Here is a 24301-nt window from a genome sequence, read left to right as displayed (position 1 = left end):
AGCAGATGCATGTCTCTTTATAAGCTATGGATTTTTCCTGATAACTCCAAAGCTTTAAATGAGACTTAAATACAACCAAAGGCAACTCTGAAAACACCAAACAGAAACCATGAGCCGAGTTTCCCACAACTAGACTCGTCTTGTTCTTATTCAAATGCAACATTCCCCCTTTCATGAAGCAATTGGCCAATCTATTCAACTTAATGTAGGAAACGCTGCTCTGTAACTCCATAACTGCCCAAATTACTCTCGTCTAAAGTCCTATAGTTTAGCTTTAGCCGTGCTTAATGAAATATATAAACACTTTAAATGGATCTTTAAATCCTATTAATGCTTCTAACCCAGCTCTTATGCACAGGTGCTCTCACAAATGGTTTCTTAATTATCAAGTGGAGACAGTATTTTGCATTTCCTTCCTTTTTTTAAATTTGACAATGTACATGCTTTTATGCCATCCTCAAAACCAAAGCTTCAAAGTACTGGTTTTGAGGCAGAACATTTTAATATATTTCTCACAAATGTTTTGTGTGAAAAATGTCACTCATTGTATTGCAAGAAACCGAACCATCTTCCTAAGGACTCAAAGCCCCTGAGTTTTACAGAGTCCATCCAACTGAAGCAAAACTAAATAGAAAGAGATGAGAAGAAAGGAGTTGTTTTGGGTCCACACACACCATCGACATATAGTTCTGCTCTGCCAGGCACTTCAGGGAAGAAACAGATGCTGTCATGAAATCTATTTTGCTGAAACCAGAGAGAAGACTAGCAAAAGACAGAGTTGTTACCAGTTCAAGACATTTTACAAAGGGTTTTGCGGTGTCAGGCTACAAGATGAATCCTCGGAGGTCAGCAAGGTTTCCTGACCCAGTTTCTGTTCATTGTTTGTACGAGTCGTGTGGAATGCCGTCCACGCTCTATGAGCAACATGGGTACCAGGTTGGAATTATTTAGGACCACCAAATAACAGGGTTCAACAATAAGTAAAACAGCTGAAATATCCAACAGTCTGGTCTAACCTGGGATGCTCTGTCTCCTCACAGCCAATGCTCCGTCAGGCGGCTTTGTCTGGCTGGCAGATTTAGTGTAGGGACTCTCATCTGCAACGGCACAAGGAAGGGTTTCGTTAATTTCCATCCAGTTCCTAGCGCGGTGAAGATCTGTCACGGATTGCAATCCTTCTTCCAGAGAGAGGTAGCCAGGGGTAGGAAGGAAGAGATGGTGACCTGAGCCCTACATTCGGGTGAGTTTTAGGATGGGTGGATGTTCTAAACGTCAGTTTCTTCTTGAGAAAGAGAAACACAATTCTCAGGTAAAGATCAAAAGCTAAAATGTACATGGAGACATTTTTAAAATGATAAGAAGTGCGCTAATAGGCATGCCAATCCTTTGCCCGTTGTCTATACCCACCAAATAAGCAGTGAGTAGGTGGAGCAGGAAGACAAAGATCGAACCAAATGGCTCAGTGGACACTGAGAATAATCAGGTAGAAGAATGCAGGACAGGAGCGGAAATGCAGAATTGCAGATAAGCAGATGAAAGAACGTTAGTACCGCCAGAGAATAAGGACAGCAGTTAGTAGGCTCTTCTTGGGAACATGAACCAGCATTCAGGGTAAAGCAGAGGAGTGGGGTCATTCCAGAGGTCAGATTGGAGAGGCTGAGAAATGGGGACAGCTTGGCAAAAGAAGACAAGGATCGCAAAGAGCTGTATGTTCTTTCGAAGAGAAATGAGTTAAAAACAACCTGTCGTGCACTACAAAGAGCCACCGAGAAGACAGGGGGTCCAAAGCGCTGCACATTTGTGAGCATTAGGGAAGAGGCTGAGCAATGGAAACAGGAGGTGCCAAGATCACGGAGGAGATGGGGCCACCAAATTATAAGTGAAGAGATTGGCTTAGGATGTCTTCTGAGTTGGAAACATGAGTCGTGACATGGGGGAGGCTCACGTTAGTGTTAGCATAGGAAGGAACGATGCTTCCAAGTTTGCACCGAAGCATCGGTTGTGGTTAGTAAAGGAGATGGAAGGAGGAAAAAAAACCCTTAAGCATCTCAGGAACAGGATTGATATGGCTTGAGAGAAAAAAATCCTGTAAAATAATGACCCAGCACACTCAGTCAAGCTGCGTGACACGGTGACACCTCATCCCACACTGGGACATGTTTGTTAGAGCTGTCATTGTTTTAACTGGAAATCATTAAAGGATTAAAAGGCATCATATTGCACATGGCAAACTATTAAATGTAACAAGCATTTAATTCAGCAGCAAGGTTTATCATCTGAGGGCTGGGGCCCATTAATTCTCGCAACTCGGTGGTGTGTGTTTCCACAGCGAAAATGCTCATTTCTTCCCTAGGATGTACGCTTCCTGGAAACGATTCACGAATTCTCCATAAAACAAGCCATGTCTTTATAAGCAACGACAAAAGGAAAGATTAACACTGCTGTAATGGCAATTAACTTGAAGAACGGCAGGCATGTCGTTTCATGTTCATATACCATTTATCACACAATTCTGTTCGTTTTTTTTCTCCCCAACCATAACAAAGCTATCGGCTTTAGGGTACCGAAACAACTGACATCATTCACGTTGGTTCTGAGCATCTTACTTAGGTCTTGCACTCATCTCATTGCAAACACCGTGTTGAGGACAATTAAATATCATAAAACAAATCTAAGCATTCCATCATGAAAGGGGCCATTTGTCCCATTACCCGTTTCCACCCAAAGAGGCCAGCGAGGTGCCCACCTTGTTAGTTTAATAACCAGCCTTCGCTTCCTACAACCATCATCCAAACCTGAAGAGGCGAGTCAGTTTCCCACATTGTTAATTTAATAACCAGACATTCGCTTCGTACAACCCAGTTGTAGCTGGTTCTGTGCAAAAGCCTGAGCCTCACAAGACTGTTTCAATATTGTATTTCCTTTCCTTGGGCCACAACTTGGCAACCGCTCATTTATAAAGACGGAGCCCTGAGCCAAGTGATGTCCATTACACACCCAGGTTCAGGAACGGCAACCTAACTAAGGCTTCCTCAGTTATCAACTGATCAGCAAGGCCCTGGATTGAACGCAGTGTCGGGGTTTCATGAAGGGCATCAGAGCTTTTCCCAGGGGACTCTTGGGTGACTTTCCTTTCATGCTCTGTTTTAAGGAGGAGACCATTTTTGACAAAAGAAATTCACCTAGTCTGCACTATAGAAGTAGTCAACCCTGTTGACCTGTTTTCTCATTTATATTTGAAAGCTACTTCCTCGATTGAGGGCTAAGATCCTCCAGAATAAAAGTTGAAACTGAACTATAGATGGCCACCTGACCATCACCATTTGCTGCCTACACCCTCCCTCCCTCCCTGAATCAAGCACGTCCTTCCCAGGCGCACGGGAAAGGAAATACGTATCCAGAAGCCAAAAGCTATGTTGGCCAAATAATCGTAAGGTAAAAGTTCAATATCAGCGAAAAATAGCTTGCTAAAGACATCAGGGTGATGACTGCAATGCCTGATGGGAGTGAGGCTGGCAACACTTTGTCATGAGCCCTCTGGAGGGCTGAGCAGCAGAGAGGCCTGGTACAACTTAATGCCGTTACTAAGAGACTTCACGAGAAGCTGACTCTTCACTTTCAGTGTACCAGAGGCACCACAGGTCCTCAGCTACCCAACCCAGAATGGACCTCGGCTCCCTGGAGGTGATTTAGTAAAACTCAGCTCTTGACTCAGACTTTGTCTGCAAATGGAAATTGAGAAAAGGCACAGGACCATCAGCAGTCAATACTCCACTGTAGGACACCAAAGAGCAAGAAAGACAGGGTATATTTTGTTTTAACCTATTTTACTTTTTAAAAAAGAGTAAAATATTTAATATATTATTTTTATGTGTCTAGTTGTTTTTCTTGCATGTATAGTTGCGCACCATGTGTGTGCCTGTCTAGTGCCTGTAGAGGCCTGAAGAGGGCATCGGATCCCCTGGGACTGGAGTTACAGATGGTTGTGAACTGCCATGTGAGTGCTGGGAACTAAACCTGGGTTTTCTGGAAGAGCAACAAGCATTCTTAACTGCTGATCCAACTCTCTAGCCCCTTATTTTAATTTTAACTATGTGTGTGTGTGTGTGTGTGTGTGTGTGTGTGTGTGTGTGTGTGTGTCTGTGTGGGTATGTGTGCACAAGTGCAGTTTCCCACACAAACCAAAAGAGGTTTGAATCCCCTGGAACTGGAATTACAGACAGACGTGAGTCACCTGATGTGGGTGCTGGAAACTGAGCCCCAGCTTCCCTACAAAAGCTTGGTGTTCTTGCCGAGTGGTGGTGGTGGTGCACGTCTTTAATCCCAGCACTCAGGAGGCAGAGGCAGGTGGATCTTTGTGAGTTCGAGGCCAGTCTGGGCTACAGAGTGAGTTCCAGGAAAGGTTCCAAAACTACAGAGAAACCCTGTCTCAAAAAAAAAAAAAAAAAAAAGCTGCTCTCCTAATTGCTGAGCTGTCTCTCAGCTTATGAATTTTAAATCCTTTACCCAAAAGCAAGGGAACCAATGGAGGTTTCTATTACACTTTCTCCCTTGTGTCTTTTAAGCTGATTTGTATATTTATCCATAGAACTTCATATTTATGTAGCAATGTAGACAGTTTTTTAAATGTTACGGTTAATACTGAAGCCCAGAGAGATCTGTAGACGGAAACACCCTGAAAGTGAGCCTAGACTGAACTTCTTAATTTTCTTATTCCCAGACTTGAAAGATCTTATTTCCTCTTGGATAGACAAAATTTTACAGGCCCATAATGAGCCTGCATGCTGTTGTAGCAGGCAAGGATGTGATGTGTCTTGGCACACAAAGCCAACAGACACTGTGTGGTGTGGGTACCTCCCACGGGAAAGCCTGGGAAGTGTGTCATCTTTTCCTCCTGTGAAAATGTGAACACATTATTCTCTCTCCTCATCTGATTGCGTAAAGTGAAGAAGAATAAAAGGGTATGATAGAAACAAATCATAGGCTCAGCTTTACATTTAAAATGTGTGTGTGTGCGCGTGCGTGTGTGTGTGTGTGTGTGTGTATGTGTGTGTGTGTGTGTGTGTGTGTGTGTGTGTGTGTGTGTGTGTGTGTATGTGCGTGCATACCATGTATGTGTGGGTGCCCATAGAGGCCACAAGAGGACACCAGATCTCCTGGAGGTGGAATTACAAGTGGTGGTGAGCTCCCTGACGTGGGAGCTGGGAACCAAACTCTGTTCCTTTGCTGCTGATCCATTTCTCCAGCCCCCCAGCTTTACCTTTGGATCATAAAAATCTAAAAGGGATGCCAATATAACTCCTTGCTCCCCAGCATGGTCCTAAAAGAGTCTTTGGATTTCTTTTAAGATACACATTAATATTTTCACTTTGTTTCATTATGGAGCCAACTTTCATATGTAGAAAAGAATTAAACGTAGATCAAATAATAAAATATCTGAGTGCATAACATTTCTAGAACAGTACAGCATATGTAATAGGCATTCAGTAATATTTTGCTGATAGACTACAGTATTATGAAAAAGTATATAAGCATATTCCCACCCACTCTGTTTTTCTTTCTCCTAGTTTTTATTTTGGTGGGGGGATCTAGGTTTATAGACTATCCCTGTTAAATTCACATTATAACCCAACAACTATTAACTGACAACCTAATGTGACAGTCTAAACTACTTTTTCATTTTGTGGTTGGTACCATGGCATGTTAGAAATATGTATTTATAAAACTGGTATTAAATATATATTTTCTTTCACATTTATTCAGATTTTTGGGGACAATTTGTCAAACAATATTTATTTGTTAACTGATGTACTTATTGAAACAAGGTCTCTTGTAGCCCACATTGCTTTTGCATTTGCTAGGTAATTAAGATGGCTTTGAACTCTTGATCTTTCTGCTCTACCACCTGAGTCCTGGGGTTACAGATGTGTGTGGTGATATTTTAATTGTGCTGAAATGTGATTTTATTTGTATGTTAATAAATAAAAGTTTGCCTAGAGATCAGAGGTCACATAGCGAGGTCACATAGCGAGCCATAAGCAGAGTCAGGCGGTGGTAGCCCATGCCCTTAATCCAACCACATGGCATACAGTTTATAAATAATATAAGTCTCTGTGTGTTTATTTGGGTCTGAGCAGCTGCAGGCCTGGGAAGGACTGGAGAAAACTCCAACTACAGATTGCCGCACCACACCCAGATAATAATCTTTAAAAATCACTCCTTTGAATACGAGTTCTGACTTTCAAATCACCCTCAACTTTGTCATCGATAGTAGATCCCCTTAACAAGGGACCCACTCAAAAGTCACCTTGGAGGCCAGACATGCCACTGTTGGTGAGCTACTCACTGCTCACTGTAACAGAAGCTGAAAGTGACAATAAATGTGATCTAGGGTGCCAGAACAGCCAGCCTGCTCTAATGGCATCTCTGTAGCTAACCCCTGTTATGTATGATGGTCTCCCACTGTCATAGAGATTTGAATACTGGTGATAACCAAGAACAACAGGGTCCTTTGAGTCAGGGAGGCTGGGGATATGCCCTCTATTGACGCAGAGGATAAACATGTTGACAGAAGTTCAGAAGGGGCTTAGTGAAGTATACACTTACAGGAACAACAAAGCAGGGTAGGGAAACCATTGGTCACTCATGTAGTAGTCACAGTTACTATTGCTGTGCTCAAACACCATGACAAAAACAATTTGAGGAACAAAAGGTTTATCTAGCTTATGTTTCCATATCACTGTTCATCACTGAAAGAAGTCAGGACAGGAACTCAAAACAGAGGAGGAACCTGGAGGCAGGAGCTGATGCAGAGGACATGGAGGGATGTTGCTGACTGGCTTGCTCCCCATGGCATGTTCAGCCTGCTTTTTTATAGAACCCAGGACCACCAGCCCAGGGGTGGCACCACCCACAATGGACTGGGCCCTCCCACACTGGTCATTAAATAAGACAATGCCTGCTTACCGTCTGATCATATGGAGGCATTTTCTTAATTAATGTCCCCCTCCCTGAGATGACTTCACCTGTGTCAAGTGGACAGGCCACTAGCTGGCATACCTCACCTGCCCCTATTTGGTCAGAGTATTCACATACAAAGCACAGGAAGCAAGAACCAGTTCATCTGGTTGAATTGCTTCTTCCAAGTGAAGCTGTTGTCTATCAACTTGAAAAGCAAATAGGAGTCCTCTAAGGAGGAAGGCCCCACTGTGCATTACAAAGCCTACACTGGAGCTGGGAGGATCCCACAGTGGGGAGGGGACTCAGGTCCCTCAAGTTGTCATATCCTTCAAGGATTGCCTGGCATAGAAGGAAAGCCATTCCTTGCATCTGGGCTCCTCAGAACTGGATATGACCATGGTTCAGGACGACTCTGGCTGTCTTCAGGGTTTTGCAGAAGAAAATAAAATTTAATTGCCTTTGGCTGAGTCTAATCAGCCCATGCTAAACAATTCTGAGCAACTAATTATGCACAATTGAGGCACCTGCTAAGCCAGCAGATCCCCCGAACTTCTTGATTAGGAAAAAAAAAAGATATTTGGTGCACTTAAACATTATGACCATTTCCCAACAGTGGGAGACAGGCATCTCATGAGACAAGGCTCACACGTGCCATTACAGACGCAGAAGAAAACGTTGCTTTCCACAAAGACACACAATGAAACCCACTGTGAAGGAAGTAATCTGTCCCCTGAATCCAATTAACGTTGGTGAGTTTTAGTGCCTACTACGTGCAAACTAAGAATGGAAGAGAATAAAAGATAATGGAAGTGTAAGAAGAGTGGCATTTGCAGAGTTCTTTTTACTTCACAGGTTCCGCTCCCCAAGTGGAACAATGTTCTTGATTCTCCTTAGGGGGAAGCTAAGCCTGTGCTTAAGGGAATTGGTAGAGATGGGACACGGGAAGAGAGGGAGATCCACCATAATGGCCTGAAAGAGAATCTTGCCATTGGGGGTGGGGGTGGGGGTGGGGGTGGGGTTAAGCTTTTGCCTACATGTAATGTTTTCTGAGCTCCGCATGAACATATTTGTGGTAGTTTCTTTCTCTCATACCTCCATCTTCCAATTCAGTGGACTGCAATGGTGGTTTGAGGAGATCCTCGAACTTTTAAGCGAGATTTCCTGGACAATAACTTTGAAAAGGTCTTGGCGACAGAACTGTCTTATGTCTTTCTCTTCTCATTAAGGCAATGCGTATGATGAACCCATAGAAGTTCAAGCTCAAAGACACAACCACATACCTCTCTTCAATTCTCAGTCATTCAGCATTCCCAGCTAAAGGAATCCTGTTTTGAGTGGGAGAGCAAGGAAAGAGATATCATGATAAACGAAGACACCATGGAAATAGGGAGAAGCAGAGTGCTAGGGAGGTTCCCAGGAATCCACAAGGATGACTCCACCATAGACTACTGGCAATAGTCGAGAGGGTGCCTGAGCTGGCCTACTCTGGTGATCGGATGACTGAATACCCTAACTGTCACCATAGAACCCTCATCCAGTGACTGAAGGAAGCAGATGCAGAAATCCACAGCAGGGTCCCAGGCAGAGCTCCAGGAGTCCAATCAATGAGAGAGAGAGAGGAGGGATTCTATGAGCAAGAGATATCGAGACCATGATTGCAAAAAGTACAGAGACAACTAGCCAAACTAGTGGAAACACATGAACTGTGGACCAATAGCTGAGGAGCCCCCACGGTACTGGACTAGACCCTCTGGATAAGCGAGATAGTTGTTTAGCTTGAACTGTTTAGGGGTCCCCCAGGCAGTGGGATGGGGACCTGTCCCTAGTGCATGAGCCAACTTTTTGGAGTCTAATGCCTATGGTGAGACACTTTGCACAACCTTGGTGCAGGGAGGAGGGGCTTGGACCTGCCTCAACTGAATGTACCAGACTCTGCTGACTCCCCATAAGAGACTTTGCCTTGGAGGAGGTGGGTTGCGTGGGGGGAGAGGCTTGGGGGCAGGAGGAGGGAGGACATGGGAATCTGTGGTTGGTATGTAAAATGAATAGAAAATCTCTTAATAAAAAAAAAGAATTCTGTTTTACTTGGAATAAGTCAAAGCTACACCACGCATCTTCCCATGGGTAGAACACTCTGCAGCTTTCTTAGTTTACACAGGTTTCAGCAGTCTTGCTTAGGCATGTGGAGACTACAGCCAAGGATACCTACTGGCAATGTACCATTAAAAAAGGAGTTAATTGCATCTCCTTCACTAACCTGATTAAGCAGACCACACAGCTAGTTTGAAAGCAGAAGGGAACAGTGATGAGATGAATTTGATGGTAGGAGGTGAGGTAGAATTCTGCTCCATCATGGTCTCTCTCCTATTAAGAAAAGATTTTCTTGCTCCATTTACCGCTTCTCTTATTATTTATTTCACATCTGCATGACATTAACGTCCATCCTGACTCTGCAGGTTTCATTATAGTTTTGTAATTCAGAGACAGATGTGCCTTATAGTCTTATGGGACCAGGATTGATACTTTTAGACATAAAAAAGTCTCCAAACAGCACAGCTTCATCTTAAAAACAAAGGTACCACGGGACAGGGAAAAGCCAATGAGGCCTCAACACTACACAAAGAATTACAGGCAAATGAATAAACCTAGAAGCAGGAGAGGGTGGTCCTTCCCAGGGAAGAGCACACCAATTGGGTGTCCTGTGCCAAATGCTACCTGAAAATATACAGGTAGCACTATATACACTCAACAGGTTATATTTAGGATCATATGTATATACAGATACATCACACACACACACACACACACACACACACACACACACACACACACAAGCATGCTTAATATAACATTTAGTGAAAAAAGAGGCCATGAATTTGAAGAACAGAAAAGAGTATGAATGAGGGTTGGGGAGAAAGAAAAGGGAGAAATGGTATAATTTAATAATAATCTCAAGATTAAAAAATACGCAAAACAAAAAAGTGGTGTGATAAATCCTTCACAATGATAGGATGTCTTATAGGTTGTGTTACTCTTAACCACATAGCCACTTGTATGGTATAATATGACATATGCCCCACCTGCTCACACACTGGGGAATTGATTGCTAGTTTCCTGGCTATTAGGAAATGACTGGATCCTAAGAACTCTGACCTAATCATTAGAGTAATCCTTTGCTAAGTTCTTATGATGGTAGCATGATTCTAAAGAGATGAAAAACAGGAAGTATGGCCTATTTAAAGGAAGGAGATCACTGGGAGCATGGTATCTTTTCCTGTTCCATCTCTTGCTTCCTGCCAGCCATAAAGTGAGCTGCTTTGCTTCACCCTGGGTTCCTGTGTTCGTGGTGTTCTGCCCAAGCACACAGGACCACATACAATATACTAAAACCATGAACCCAAATCAGCATTTCCTCCATTGAAATGGTTTCTCCCGAGTATTTGTTACATCAAAGCTAACACTACTTCAGCAATTAAGTTTTGCAGCTAAAAACAATGTCAGCTATGCATGTCCTATTGCTATAGCTCTGTCTTTCAAGACCAATATTCTCCTTTCCTGTTCTGTTTTCTAACTCTTTACATCTTAAAATAAGGCTCATAGGCAACCTGCGTGAGCAAACTACTAGAAGACTGTCCGAAGGGGAGAACTCCAGACTCCATCAACCTATGGAATCAGAGTGTGTAACAAGAGCTCCAGGTGATAGGCTCGCTAACATCTGGAAAGCTCTGCTCCTACTGGTATGCCCAACATCAACTAACTGTACAGGTAGCAAGGAGTCACCTGATGAGTCCATGAAAACCTACAAAGGAGTTAGTAAACTGGTATTGGTAACCTGCAGAAGCCTTTCTAGGCCTCAAGGATGGTGACTGTCAGATTGGTTATAGAACTAAGTCTACAAATGAAGGTGAGACCTCCTAACATTCTAGATTTGAGTGGATTCTGCTATCTCTTGATCCACTTTAAACCTTCCCAAAGTCCTAGAGTGGTTGATTATAGGAGTGGGAATTGCCATGGGGGATTATAATAATAATGAATAAAAATAAATATTTCTGTGGTGAGACTAGTGGCATTGAGTTACTATTCCCTACCTAATAAAGGAATAATGAACATGGAAATTCAGTCCTGCTTATGATAGGGACACATGGTAAAAGCTTCTATCACACTGACTCCCTCACCTCTTGTCCTCTCCTGCATAGTCACATCACTATTATCTTAGATATGGGAAGGTCTCTAACATACATCCTAATCTCAGAATGGCATACATGGACAGAGAAGACCCTTGTGGTCCTGGACATCTGGTAGACCTCGTGGACCTGGTCTGTGGTAATTCTGCTCCTTGATGTTTGCAGGCCTTTTGGTAGAGGGGCCTCTCTAGCCAGGTTAATTTGTAAATCCTCTCTAAAATTAATGAGCATGAAATTGCATATTTTCTGCCTCTGGCATTCTCACTGCTAATGTGTTTGAGCCACAGCTGAGAACTCCCTGCTTCTTAACTCTCCAGTAAGGAGAGAAGAACCACAGTTGTCCCTTTGCAAGCCTGTCTCATCAAAAATCAACATTTCTAGAGGGCTGGACTCTTTCCCATGAGACCCATTTTCTTTACTATATCAGTTCTTTCTTTAATATCTTAAATTCAGTACATAGTCCCTGTCCTTTACATGTAGGAAGGACTATATACTTTAAACCTTGGACTTACGTGTTAGATGATTCCAGATGCCATGCTCATGATTTCCCACAGTTAAATGAACACTCATGGAGTCAATAGACTTACATTAGAATGATAAGTGGATGGAAAATATGAATTGCCTCAGGGTAGCTAGTGTGGGCTAGTTAAAACTGCATTTTAAATTTATGTTTAAGGCCGGGCGGTGGTGGCGCACGCCTTTAATCCCAGCACTCGGGAGGCAGAGCCAGGCGGATCTCTGTGAGTTCGAGGCCAGCCTGGTCTCCAAAGCGAGTTCCAGGAAAGGCGCAAAGCTACACAGAGAAACCCTGTCTCAAAAACCAAAAAAAAAAAAAAATTTATGTTTAAGAAGTACACCCCTCTTTAGGAAAAGAGATTCACTTATATTGATACAAACAGGCTTTACCCAGCTGGTGAAATGGTTCAGTAGGTAAAGGTCTTGCTGCCAAGTCTGACGACCTAAGTTTGATGTCTGGAACCCCACATGCACATACGGCAGGTGCCCTTCCCCCAAAAAATAAGTAAATAAATTTAATAAAAAAAATATAAAAACACCAAGCACTCACTGTATGCCAGCACAAATCTAAGACCTTTGTATGAAATTGGATTTTTTTTTTGTCTCGAGAACTCAATTTAATTTCAAATTGCAAAATACATAAATTCATTTCACCAAAGAAATGCTAGGCTTAAGGGATAACTTGCCATCATTTATCCTAAACTGTGTATTCCTTAGTGACTTTGACAGGAAGCTACTCTTACACCAAATCCTGGGGAAGTGTGGGTATATTAAATGCCCGATCCTGTCAGCACTTAGTATTTTATCAATACTCACAACAATGGGTTGCCACTGGCAAAACTGCAGTGTTTGACATGCGATGACATGGAGGTTATACAGATGAAATTTTCTGCCCAAATCCACAGTGAGGCAAAGAGCAGAAACAAGGCTTTTTACATGCATGGCTTGTGGATCCTGCTTTTAAACATAATGATACGCTGTTTAGCACATGTTCACATACTTTATTTTGGAGGGGGGGATTCTTTCCATGTGAATGAAGAGATGCACACCTTCACATGGTAGCAACCGATGTGAGTACTGTGTGACACTAAGTGTCACAGGCACGGGCCCCTGGAACAGTGTTTGATGATCTCCTGAAATCTTGATTTTAGGGGAAAAAAAAGTCACCTTGCTAAATTTTTAGATCTCACATCTTTGTCATAAAGTCCCGATTTAATTTAAAAAGAGTCAGGGATCTTTCCAGGACCATAAAGAAATCTCTTGAAAGAATACCTTTTCAGCCGAGAGGCTAAGGAGTTTTAGGAGAGGAAACCTGTCTTGATTTACACCCGCTGCTCTCCGTCAGCTGTTCTCTATTGACTGAGTGTTTATGAACTCTTCCCCACAAGTGGTTTATCATCTTGAGGTGAATAAACATGGGGGCACTCTCTTTCCTCCTCTATTATTCTAGATGTTGCCTGTAGCCTACTGACTACAGTATTTCAAACCTCTCACAAGGGCTCCTGAAGCCAGAGGTGTGACTGAATCTCAGGCCAGGTGACATCTACCAGTGGCATGGATAGTGTAGTCACAGGGAGATTTGGTCTGCCCACTCTCTCCTTTGGCTCTCCAAGCTAATCTCAAGAGCTGGGACCAGAACAGGAGGACTGTAGCTGAGCCTAAGATTTGGGAGCTGTGCATGTAAGCTGAACCACTGAACAGACCACCCTGGACTTCAATAAACAACAATGTCACAGAGATCTTTAACACCAAAGGTGGTTAACACCATGGTCATTTTACCCCCAAATTGTCATCTCTCTCGGTTTTGGATAATTTCAGGACCCATTTCTGAATTTACTTTTATTTTTAAAGATTTTGTTTTTTAATAATTTTATGATTTGGAGCTAGAGAGATGAATCTGCTACTCTCACAGAGGACCGGAGTTCAGTCTCAGCATCCACATGGTGGATTACAACTGTCCATAACTCCAGTTCCAGGGGATCTGACACCCTCTTCAGCTTCCTCGGGCACCAGGCACACACATGATGCCTTTATAGATATGTAGGCAAAACACTCATGTGCATAAAATAAGTCAATCTTAAAAAAAAAGAAAATCCAAAAATGTGATCCTAGTTTCTCGGTATGAGTCTGTGTCACTGTATAGTACTTCAGAACAAGTATCTGCTTGCCCAGAACCAGGGACTAGGGCAAAAATCACAGCAAACGCTCTGAGAATGATGTGGTTCACACACCGAATGGAGTTGTCATATATTTTCTTTGCTCATTCATCTCCAGGTCAAGCCAGAGCAGATGACTGCTTATCAAACAGATGACATGTGCTTTTAATGCACGATTAAGGCAGGATTTACTCATCTGTCAGAATCAAAGCAGCCTGGTTTCTGTTATTGAAAGCTATACTTTGGATACCCTTTGGTTTTACAGTAAGAGACAGTGATTATACAGATAAAACCTGACAAGGGTGTGAAATACATTTTTTTTTTTTAAATGCGAGAGTCAAAAGTCATTTTTAACTTACTGGCATTTCACTGTAGTGTAATAGTGTGTGTTGCTCCATGTGTGGTCTTGCCTGAGTTTCTAATTCTTCCTCAGCGGCAGCTGCCTCACTGAGTAAACGCTGACCTCACAGGCTTCCTACGAGAATTGATTATAATAGTATCAATAGTGTGCCCGGATTGAACCACCCACTGCTGAAAGGGTAAAAGCTCCTCTCTCTAGTGGGAAAAGAACCAGAGTGACTGGTGGGGCCAGTGGCATTCTCTCACAGCAACAGATATCTTTTCTGAATACTACCCTGCAATATGAACTCTGAGTGTGGATTTAATTTTATAGTCATAACTATTATTTTATAGTTATAACTTTTGTAGCGAGCTCCAGTTATTGAACATGAGAAAATTTGTCTTAAGGATAAATTAAAAATCTACCCGAGGCCAGAAAGCTAAGAATCAGAGACTGGATTTGAATTCAGTTCTGCCTAACTACAAAGACCCTTCTTTTCTCAATGCTGTTACAGTGGCTCATTGTGAAGAATTCACAAAACAAACAAGGCCTGCAGAAGAGAAGAGAACAGTGGAATCTTACAACGGTAGACTAATCTTCATGCTGCCCAATCTGGTACCTCCACTTTCCATCATGAAAATGAAGATATATGACATATATTTTTAATGCTATGAGCAAACTGCTTGCTGAGATTTTAGCTGGAAAATTCATTTGATATTAAACGGTCTATTGTAACTCAATTTGTCAGTAGCAAAGTAAAAAATTAAAATCGAGGTACCTGGATTTAATAGTCCAAAAAATTTCACATTATCTCCATTTGCTTCTGAGACAAATTATGCAGATATGCAATTTCCCCCACGCGTTACTTGCTTGTCTGACTCTCCTTGGGTTAAGTCCTACCTCATCAGCTTCACTATTTCTTTCCATAAATCTCACCCGAACAAAGATTTAGCTTTTCCACTTAATTAGGATGAACAGGGAAAGTACATTTCAATGCCACAGAGTAGGGATGTTTAATTCAGAACCCGATTCTACGGCATTATATTCCGTAGTACCCTTCCGGTTTTCCAATTAACAAACTAGCAATAATTACTAGCACGCCGAATAAAGGAACCTTTGCATCCATCATTCCTTGTCAGTTCTGTTATTGGGCTCGGAATCTGCTTTGGGACACTTCAATTATGAAAGTAATCATGTACGACTATATCGAATTCTATTAGCAGGAATACCTTAGAGGAGGTCCATTTATGAGAACTGAAACTTCCTTGACTCAATCTCATACACCCTGTCACCTGCCTTCAGGCACTTCAAAATTACAAAGTCAAAGCTTCCCGAGAGTGCTCCTATGCATGTAATTTTCAATCACATTATATATGGATTCAAGAAGGTTTTCTTTTTTCTTAAAATAGCAGACAATATAGACAGGCAAATCATCCAGTGCCTTTGGCATAAACATTGTTTACATTTCTCAATAAGTCGTGTATTAGTATCATATGAGAAGTGCAGGAAGGAAGGACTATATTATATATGTGTGAATATTGCACACAAAACAGGTATAAATCACACCTAAACAGACCTACATATAGGTGGTGATATATTGTGTACCCTAATAAACTTTGTCTGAAGATCAGAGAACAGGACAAGCCACTAGATTAAATAAACACAGATGCCCGGCAGTGGTGGCACATACCTTTAATCCTAGCACTCGGGAGGCAGAGATAAGTTTGGATCTCTGTGAGTTCAAAGTCACCTTGGATTACATGAGATTGACTCAGTCTAGGAGAGAAACAGAGCCAGACAGTGGTAGCACACACCTTTAATCCCAGCACTTGAGATCTCATGTCTTTGCTTGGGAAGCACACACACCTTTAATCCCAGGAAATGATGGCTGGGCAGAGTAAAGTATATAAGGTGTGAGGAGACAGGAACTAAAGGCTTTTCAGGCTGAGGCATCCTAGAGGTAAGAGATGGCTTGTTCCTTTGTCTCCCTGATCTTTCAGCATTTACACCAATATCTGGTATCAGGTTTTTTATTAAAAGACCATTTTAAGATTTGAGTTAGAAATATATACATGTATCTATCTATTTGTAAGCAGTACTAAGAAAAGTAGAGAGGAGCAGAGGATCAAGAAGACCTCTGAACTCCAATATATTCCTATTATCCCATTCTACAGGACCAGACAAAATGGGCGGAAGTTGCAAACCACGAGCCTCATCCCGATGCCATCTGTTGGAGCCCTGCAGATGGAGTCTAAAGCAAATAGCAAGGGCTAGGAAAGTAGTGACCTTCCATGGTATTCTAGGAACTCCCACACTGCAGAAAATGTACAATAAACTTACACTTCAACTTACATAAAGCAAAGCCATTGGCATCCTATGCTTAATATTTCCACATGATATCCAGAGATACCTTACGAAAAAAGAAATTCCACTTAGCTTTGGGAGAGAGCCCTCAGAGATGAAAAACATGCACCTGTAATTCTGCAGCATAGACCAGTTACATGAGAAATCAGTTTGAATAATGGAAGCTCAGCACAGCAGGTGTTGTAGAGAGGTGGGCATGAATGCCATTTCACATGTATTGACCACACATCCACTACACAGGAGTAGCTAGAAGGGGTTTGCATTTGTGTCTAGCCCTATTGAACAATTTGGGTACTGAGTTTAAGCCCCGCCCTGCCTTCAATTCTCTCCAAAGTAAAGCTGAAGCCTTTATTGGTTTCTATTTTGCTTACAACAAGCTTAAGAAAACGTTCAGTATTTATTGCTGTAGAAAGAGTAAACACCATATAACGGCTAATGTGGGCACAGTCACGCTCAGATATTGGCTTCTTTGACAATTAGAGATGTATTGCTCAAAATAAGCAAAGTGTTTGTGCATTATCTGAAAACTGTCACATTTATGTAAATAGAGGTCATAAAGCTGACGTATGTAAGGACCACTGATGCTGCCCTACCAATGCCTTCCCTGGAGGATGTGGTTTCCAGGCATATCTTTTTTTTTAATTTTAATTTTAATTTTTTTTTTTTTACTGTGACTAGCAGAAATTTTAGCTAAAAACAGTTAGGTTAAAAAAAGTTCTTTAAAAAACTGAGTAGGAAGCTTTGCCATCTTGGTTAAATATTTGCAAACAGAATAGAAATAAAGGATGTTAAACATAACAGAGAAATATGAGAAAGCCTGCAGCAACTTGCAAAATTAAATCTTTTCCCATTCCTTTAGTTTCAAATTTTGACCCTAGAACTTCCTTCTTGCCTCACATGCACCTATAGCTGAGATGGGGGTCAGATGAAAGCTGAATGCCCATTCTAGAGGGGTCCATGGCATCACTAGCTGTTCTGTGAATGACTCGGGGATCAGATGCACATTTGCAATGGGATCTCTCTGCACGTAGACTGGAAGTCATGTGCAGCTATCACAGATGTCAAAACAAAGAGGTTGCATGCTCACCCCATGTACCTTTTTCTGTCACTAGTGAAGGTAAGCTAATTGAAGATATGCCAGAGAAGTAGTTCTTATTCCACACATATGGGACTTGATGGCGTTGCACCAACAGAGTACAAGTGTGTGTTATATAGCATGAGTATGCAACGCTTAATGTACCTCAGTTATCTCAGTCTAGACCGACTGCAGTTTGAAATAAGAATACAATCTCTTTCAGGGAGAGCCAGACCCCAAATAGGGGAAGGTGCTTGGGCCTCAAGTTCATAACTTTTCTGAAACGGCTCTCTCTCATCACTTAGCTACCAACGTTGCTAAACCTCAATTTTCCCAACTTTCCAATGGGATAATAATGTCCATTTTTAAACTTGTGGGAATTAACCAGGGCAATATGTGCAAAGTCCTTGGCATACACTATTGGCTACTAAGTGCTAATGTGTCCATGACACCTTTGTCATTTAACAGCTGAATTAACCATATTTGGTAGAAACCCAACCTATGCAAATGGAGATTTTTTTTTCAGTCTAGAATTTTCTTTTGCTTAAGTTTTTATCGTTTTTATAAGGGAAGTACAGAACCCTCATGACAGAAGGAAATAATTTCTCACACATAATAACTAGAATGAATTAGTTTTGAGAGACTAGGAATTGCTCCTTCTAAGGATAGTTAAATAACACCACCCAATACACAAGAAAACTATTAAGCATAAAACATATCTTTAGCACATGATATGATCAATCCTCCCACAGATGTAACTCAATCCCTGAAACCAGGCACATCAGCTGGGCAAATGCCAATTCATTCATGGTACTAGGGGACTATTTATTAAAGTACCACTTTAATTGGGCTCTGGTGGTCCTAGAACTAATGTCCCTTGCAGAAGTTTAAGTTAGAATGAGGGAAAAAAAATTGTCCACCTGATCTTTGATGCAGAATTATCACTAATTACATAAATCTGATTCGTCTCTGTTTCATTAAATACTTCCAAAGATGTTGTTCCGTGTAAAGCCCGACTCTGAAATGCACAATGGCCTCACAGATTCCCTGTGTGCTCCAAGGTAGCTCAGCACTCGAATTAGGCGGAACCAGGAGCAGCTGAGTCACGGAAACTTACAATCTTCACACAATGACGGTGCATCATTCTCCTTGCTTTCCAGGATGAGTGAGGACAAAGGACAGGCTGCTGTCATTGCCCAGTTTGGAAACGACTGCTTCTTTTTCAAAGCAGTTCCTAATTCATTTCTATAAATTTTTGTTTTAAAAAGTGAAATACGGCTAAAGGCAAGTCCTCCTGGGTGCTATCAATCATCTCCCAGCTAGCTTGAGAATCTCCTGGAAGGCTGCCCACGGCACACCAATTTGTTCTCTCCCCTCCCCCACTCCCCGAAACACTGTTAAGGTGCAATTACTTTTTTATTGAATTGTGTTTATTCTATACAAGTATAAAATAAAATGCCACTGCACGCTGGAGTTGGAAACCGTAAAAGCAGGTGCCTGAGACACCTTCTGAGGCAGTGCCCACATAGAGCCACAACGTTCTCTGGAAAACACGTCCAGGTACACACCATCTTTAAAGTCATTTGAAAATTTACACTGATCTTCACTTTCAACGTTTCAGCACTGGGGGATAGCTCAGTTGGTAAAGGGCTTGCTTTGCAAGATTAAAGTGACAAAGGCCTGTAATCCCAAGGCTGGGGAGGCAGAGATAGATGTTTCCTTTGGATTCACCTGCACAGCCAGCCTAGCCCACTTGATGAGTTCTAGACAACGAGAGACACTGTCTCAAAATAAGAGGATGATGATGATGATGATGATGATGATGATGATGATGGCGGCGGTGGAGCCTGAGGCCAGAGGAACAATAACCCAAATTGTTTTCTGGCCTCTACACACATGCTCACACAGTTGCATGTACCCCCCACCCCTTGCCACAAACCTACACATATATGCTTGTGCACATGCATACCGCCCTCCCCCCTTCTCCACATTCTTGACTTGACAAGAGATCTCAATGTCAACTACATTACACTAGTTTTGAAGGCATGTAAAATGCCAGAATTATAGACACATGAACCTGGGCAATTTAGGACAGAGTAGGGGGAGTCCCTTCGAGGAGTCCCCGAGAAAGCAATTTTATAAGTATAAGGGTGATGATGCCTAAGCTACCATGGAGACCACAGGAGGTTGAAATTAGTAACATGGAAAGAGCTACAGCCAGTGCAGGAGAGAGACTGGGATTGAAATGAGAAAATGGGTAGAGTGTGGCTCAAACTCTTTCCAGCTCATTTGAAGTCACCAAACAACAGGCAGGAAACGTTTGAAGTACGGAATTGTTTATAAAGATGTCTCTTCCTGACCTGACCCAGTGGCTCTTTTTGTGTTGCCCACAGACCTGCGCATTTGGCTTCCTTTGCTTTCTCCCTCCTTCCTTCTTCAAGCAAGCAGGGTGGGGACAGGATGATGAGGCGGCAGAGATCTTGGGTACTGAAAGTCAACGGAAGCCAAATATGCCAATACTGAGGTAGAGAGAGTTTAGGGCTTTAAAACCAACCAACCAGCCAACCAAAACAACAGCAAACCTCGAAAAACCAACAACGTGATCATCTTCGCTCTTGGTTCATCCCCCCTTCATCTCTCTCGAGTAGCGCTTGAGGGTCCCAGCAGCCTAAAACAGTACAAGGGCAATCTGGGCTGGCCAAATCCTCACACATGCACACGTCAGGCACGGGCAGAAGCCCAATGAAATTATGTGTGTGCTAGAGCAAATCTGACCGCTTCCCAAAGTTCTCAGGTGTGTGTTCTGAAAGATCTGTCTGTCTCTGTGAGTCAGAAGGAGAAAAAGCATAAACAAAAGGAAAATATCTCTTTCCCTCAAGTGTTAGGCAGCAGCTGGATGAGCAGTGTGTGTGTGTGCATGCGCAGGGGCGGTGCATGCGCAGGGGCGGCGGTGGAGAAGAGGTGGATAGATTATGGCTCCTTTCAACTTTAGTAAATCATCTCCATAGCTGGACTATGAAATAACAGCTTTAATTATCCAAAGAGAGCCCATTTCAGGTCTGTCTGCTTCCACCACACCGCCAAAGAGACAAAGAGCTGCATGCTAATTGCTGCAACTGTGGCCATGGTCATCTTTTTCAGACGCTACCTATCTAATAAGCTTTAGCTCTTAATTATCTTTACAAGAATGATGTTTAATCAAAGCCAATAATATCAAGGCACTTGAAGCTCTACACGAATTAATTCAGCAATAGAAATGCTTCGTCACATTCTCTCTTCACTTTTTCCAATATTAAATAGAATCATTTCCCCAAGAAATTAGAATTCCCAGGGCTGAGCAGGACGGTCCACTCTTCTTCCCACAGCACACAAGCTCCACAGTCTTGTCAACCACAGAGACACTGGCTTTTCTTAAAGATTAGTTATTAGGGATTCCTTTAAATTAGGGACATTTGTAAGCCCAATAAATAGGCTTATGGTATGAACATAAAAATCACAGAATGGGATATAAGATGCTTTTTCTAAGACAAAGTCTCATTACATAGTCCAAGCTGACCTTGAAGTTCAAATTCTTCTTTCAAGTGCTAGGATTATAGGTGTTCAGCCTCAGGGCCAGCTACAGATGATCCTTAAAACTAAGGAAAACTGTTTACCCCCATATAAAAGGAGTTCAAACTAAGGATTCAAGAAGTCTTTTTTTCCCCTCCAAATTAACAAAAGCAAGTTGGCTGACACATGTTTTTGAAGCTGTGGTGAACCATACTCTCAGACAAAGCAGAGCCAGAATCACCTTTAAAGGGGGCAATTTAGGGCCGGGCGGCGGTGGCGCACACCTTTAATCCCAGCACTCGGGAGGCAGAGCCAGGCGGATCTCTGTGAGTTCGAGGCCAGCCTGGGCTACCAAGTGAGTTCCAGGAAAGGCGCAAAGCTACACAGAGAAACCCTGTCTCGAAAAACCAAAAAAATAAAAAAAAAATAAAGGAGGCAATTTGTCAACAGTTATCAGTGTCACCAATGTATACGCCCCTTGGACCAGAGTTGCACTACTTTATCTCCTAAATATGCTTATGAATGTTATGATGGTAAATACTGATTATCAACACGATGTGGATTATTAGATTAGGTTAAATGAGGTAAGTCGACCCACCCTAACTGTGGGCAGCATCACTCAATGGGCTGGATAAAGACTGAATGAAAAGGAGAAGACAGTCTGAGGAAGGGCATTCATTTCTGTTTCCTGCCGTCACAGGACCAACTGTCCCCTACTATAATGATGTCCCTGTCATAAATGATTATACTCTGAACTGTGACCTAAAGCAAATCTTTCCTTCTTTAAGTGGCTTTTGATAGATATTTCTTTCATAGCAGTGAAAAAAAAAAAACCCTAATCCACATGTATATGATAATGCATGTAATTTCCTAATAGCAAAATATTGGAAATAATCCGTGTTTATTAATGAAGATTGGTGATGACTCAAATATTCACAAAATGAGAGATTGTTTAGTAAGTACGAGTGTACCAAAACAAATCACATAGTGCAGATACAAATAATGTTGGGCCATTTGTTTGGTCAATCTGGAAATCGCTCTAAGGCATTTTCCAGGAAAAAAAGCAACGAGTAGAACAGTTGCATAATGCTGTACTTCATAAGAAAAACTTATGAATATGAATTTTTATTTCTTTGCACTTGCTTAAAGAACAGCTGGAAGAATTCTCAGAAACTAGCGGAACTGGTGTTCATCTCACATATGAAGTGGAGAGAGGGTGGGTGGAGGCTGGGGAAGGAAGGGAGTCTTAGAATGTGCTTCTCCTGAAGCTGTCTATTTAATATATATATATATATATATATATATATATATATATTTAGTGTATATATATATATATATATATATATATATATATATATATATTTTCCTGAACATACTGTCTACATATTACTGAATACACTTACATTTTTTTTCTGTAGTAACTTTTTTGGCCAGAGAAGTCTCACAGCGGTGGAAGACAAATACTGAGAGGCATTTCACGAAAGCACATGCACACTGGGACCCTGACAGAGATCTACTAGCACACACAGAGAATTAGGTTTCCTGAAAATTAACATTGATTAACTGTCATACTTGCAAAACAACTAGGAACTAGGGCTCATTGGAGGGAGTCAGCTGGCTGAGAAGAGACCATCTCCTTTACCATCTCTAGTGACAGACAAGATCTGGGGTGTTCAAGGCCCGGTGCAGATTATCGCAGGAGGAAAATAAAGTTTTGATAGGTCTATAATACCCAGACATTCAAATCACTGTGCATCCATTGCCAGCAAAAATGATATTCAGACAGAAGAGAGCCAGGGTATCTAAAATGCTACAAACAGAAGATCTGAGCTGGGGGATAGCCCAGTCAGTAAAGTTCCATACACAAGCATGGACACCTGAGGTAGCATCTGTAGAACCAATTTAAAAAATGTGGGTGCAAGCCTGTAATCCTAGTTCTGGGGAGGCAGAGACAGGAGGATCCTTTGTACTCACTGTCCAGGAAGTCTTGCAAAATGGGTGAGCTCCAGGTCCAGTGTGAGACCCTCATGTCTCAAAAATAAATAAACAAACAGATGCATAACACAATGGAGGAGCAGTTGAGAAAGACACATTACTCTGTTATATCCAGTATAAGATTTGCTATAAATATTTTGTTATTATTGTTGCAGAACCCATTCATTATTCAGGCTCTTCCTTAGGTAATAACAATGCAAAATGGAAAAGAAATACCCAAGGAGTTAAGATGAAAATACAAAACAAAAGAAAATGGATGTGTATACATTTAATGCAAGTAGAAAACATTTGAGAAGCCACATGTAGACAAGTAGTACTTGAACTAAGAGGTGGATTGCTCTTTCAAAGGGGGAGTAGAGCCTGTACAATGCATTGTGAGATGGGTCCATAATGTTCACGGTTCAAAATTTAGAAAGTGTACACTGAAAGCTACATACTTCATTGTAAGGCTTGGGCTATCTTAGAATCAAAGTGGTGAGAGAGAGAGAGAGAGAGAGAGAGAGAGAGAGAGAGAGAGAGAGAGAGAGAGAAAGAGAGAGAGACAGAGAGAGACAGAGAGAGACAGAGAGAGACAGAGACACAGAGAGAAAGAGAGACACAGAGACAGACAGAGAGAGCGAGAGAAAGAGAGAGAGAGACAGAGACAGACAGAGAGACAGAGACAGACAGAGAGAGACAGAGAGACACAGACACAGACAGAGAGAAAGAGAGACACAGAGACAGACAGAGAGAGTGAGAGAAAGAGAGAGACACAGAGAGAGACAGAGAGACAGAGAGAGAGAGAGAGAGAGAGAGAGAGAGAGAGAGAGAGAGAGAGAGAGAGAGAGAGAGAGAGAGAGAGAGCTACTGTGGGTTGTTTTTCTTCAACTCCCTCAGAACACAACTGGGGATTCTTGATTTCTTTTTGGTGACATCTTTGCGAAATTATCAGCACAATATACATGGTCTCTGTCCACTTCAAAGAGAGTGTGGTTGTAGTAGGCTTCCTGTGTTCCTTATGAGTCAGGAGAAAAGAGGTACTATGTCATGAATGACCACTGAAGGGGGGTCAACAGAAGCCACAGAATGACTGGTTTACTAGACACTTTCAGTTTATTATTGAGCAAGAAAACCAAAGCAGGGAAAGGAAAGAACGACAAGGGCCAGTATGGAGTGACATCAT

The 24301-nt window shown here is 42.0% G+C and overlaps 1 protein-coding gene across 12 annotated transcripts in view; it reads right to left on the bottom strand.

Moving 5' to 3' along the window:
- The window catches only part of Grip1 (glutamate receptor interacting protein 1), a 644324-nt gene that overhangs the window by 197838 nt on the left and 422185 nt on the right, over positions 1-24301 (bottom strand). For 9 of the 12 annotated variants that reach the window (XM_052753454.1, XM_052753452.1, XM_052753457.1 and 6 more), the window contains exon 2: positions 1017-1097. The exons of the other annotated variants lie outside the window; for them this stretch is intronic. In XM_052753454.1, the coding sequence (XP_052609414.1) occupies positions 1017-1097 (81 nt within the window). The remainder of the gene's footprint in view (positions 1-1016; positions 1098-24301) is intronic. 12 annotated transcript variants of the gene reach the window in all.

The sequence above is a fragment of the Peromyscus californicus genome, unplaced genomic scaffold (assembly GCF_007827085.1).
Source record: "Peromyscus californicus insignis strain IS unplaced genomic scaffold, ASM782708v3 Scaffold_24__1_contigs__length_46423439, whole genome shotgun sequence".
NCBI classification, from domain to species: Eukaryota; Metazoa; Chordata; class Mammalia; order Rodentia; family Cricetidae; genus Peromyscus; species Peromyscus californicus.
The sequence above is the reverse complement of the archived record's forward strand: the minus strand, read 5'-3'. Positions and strand labels throughout refer to the sequence as shown.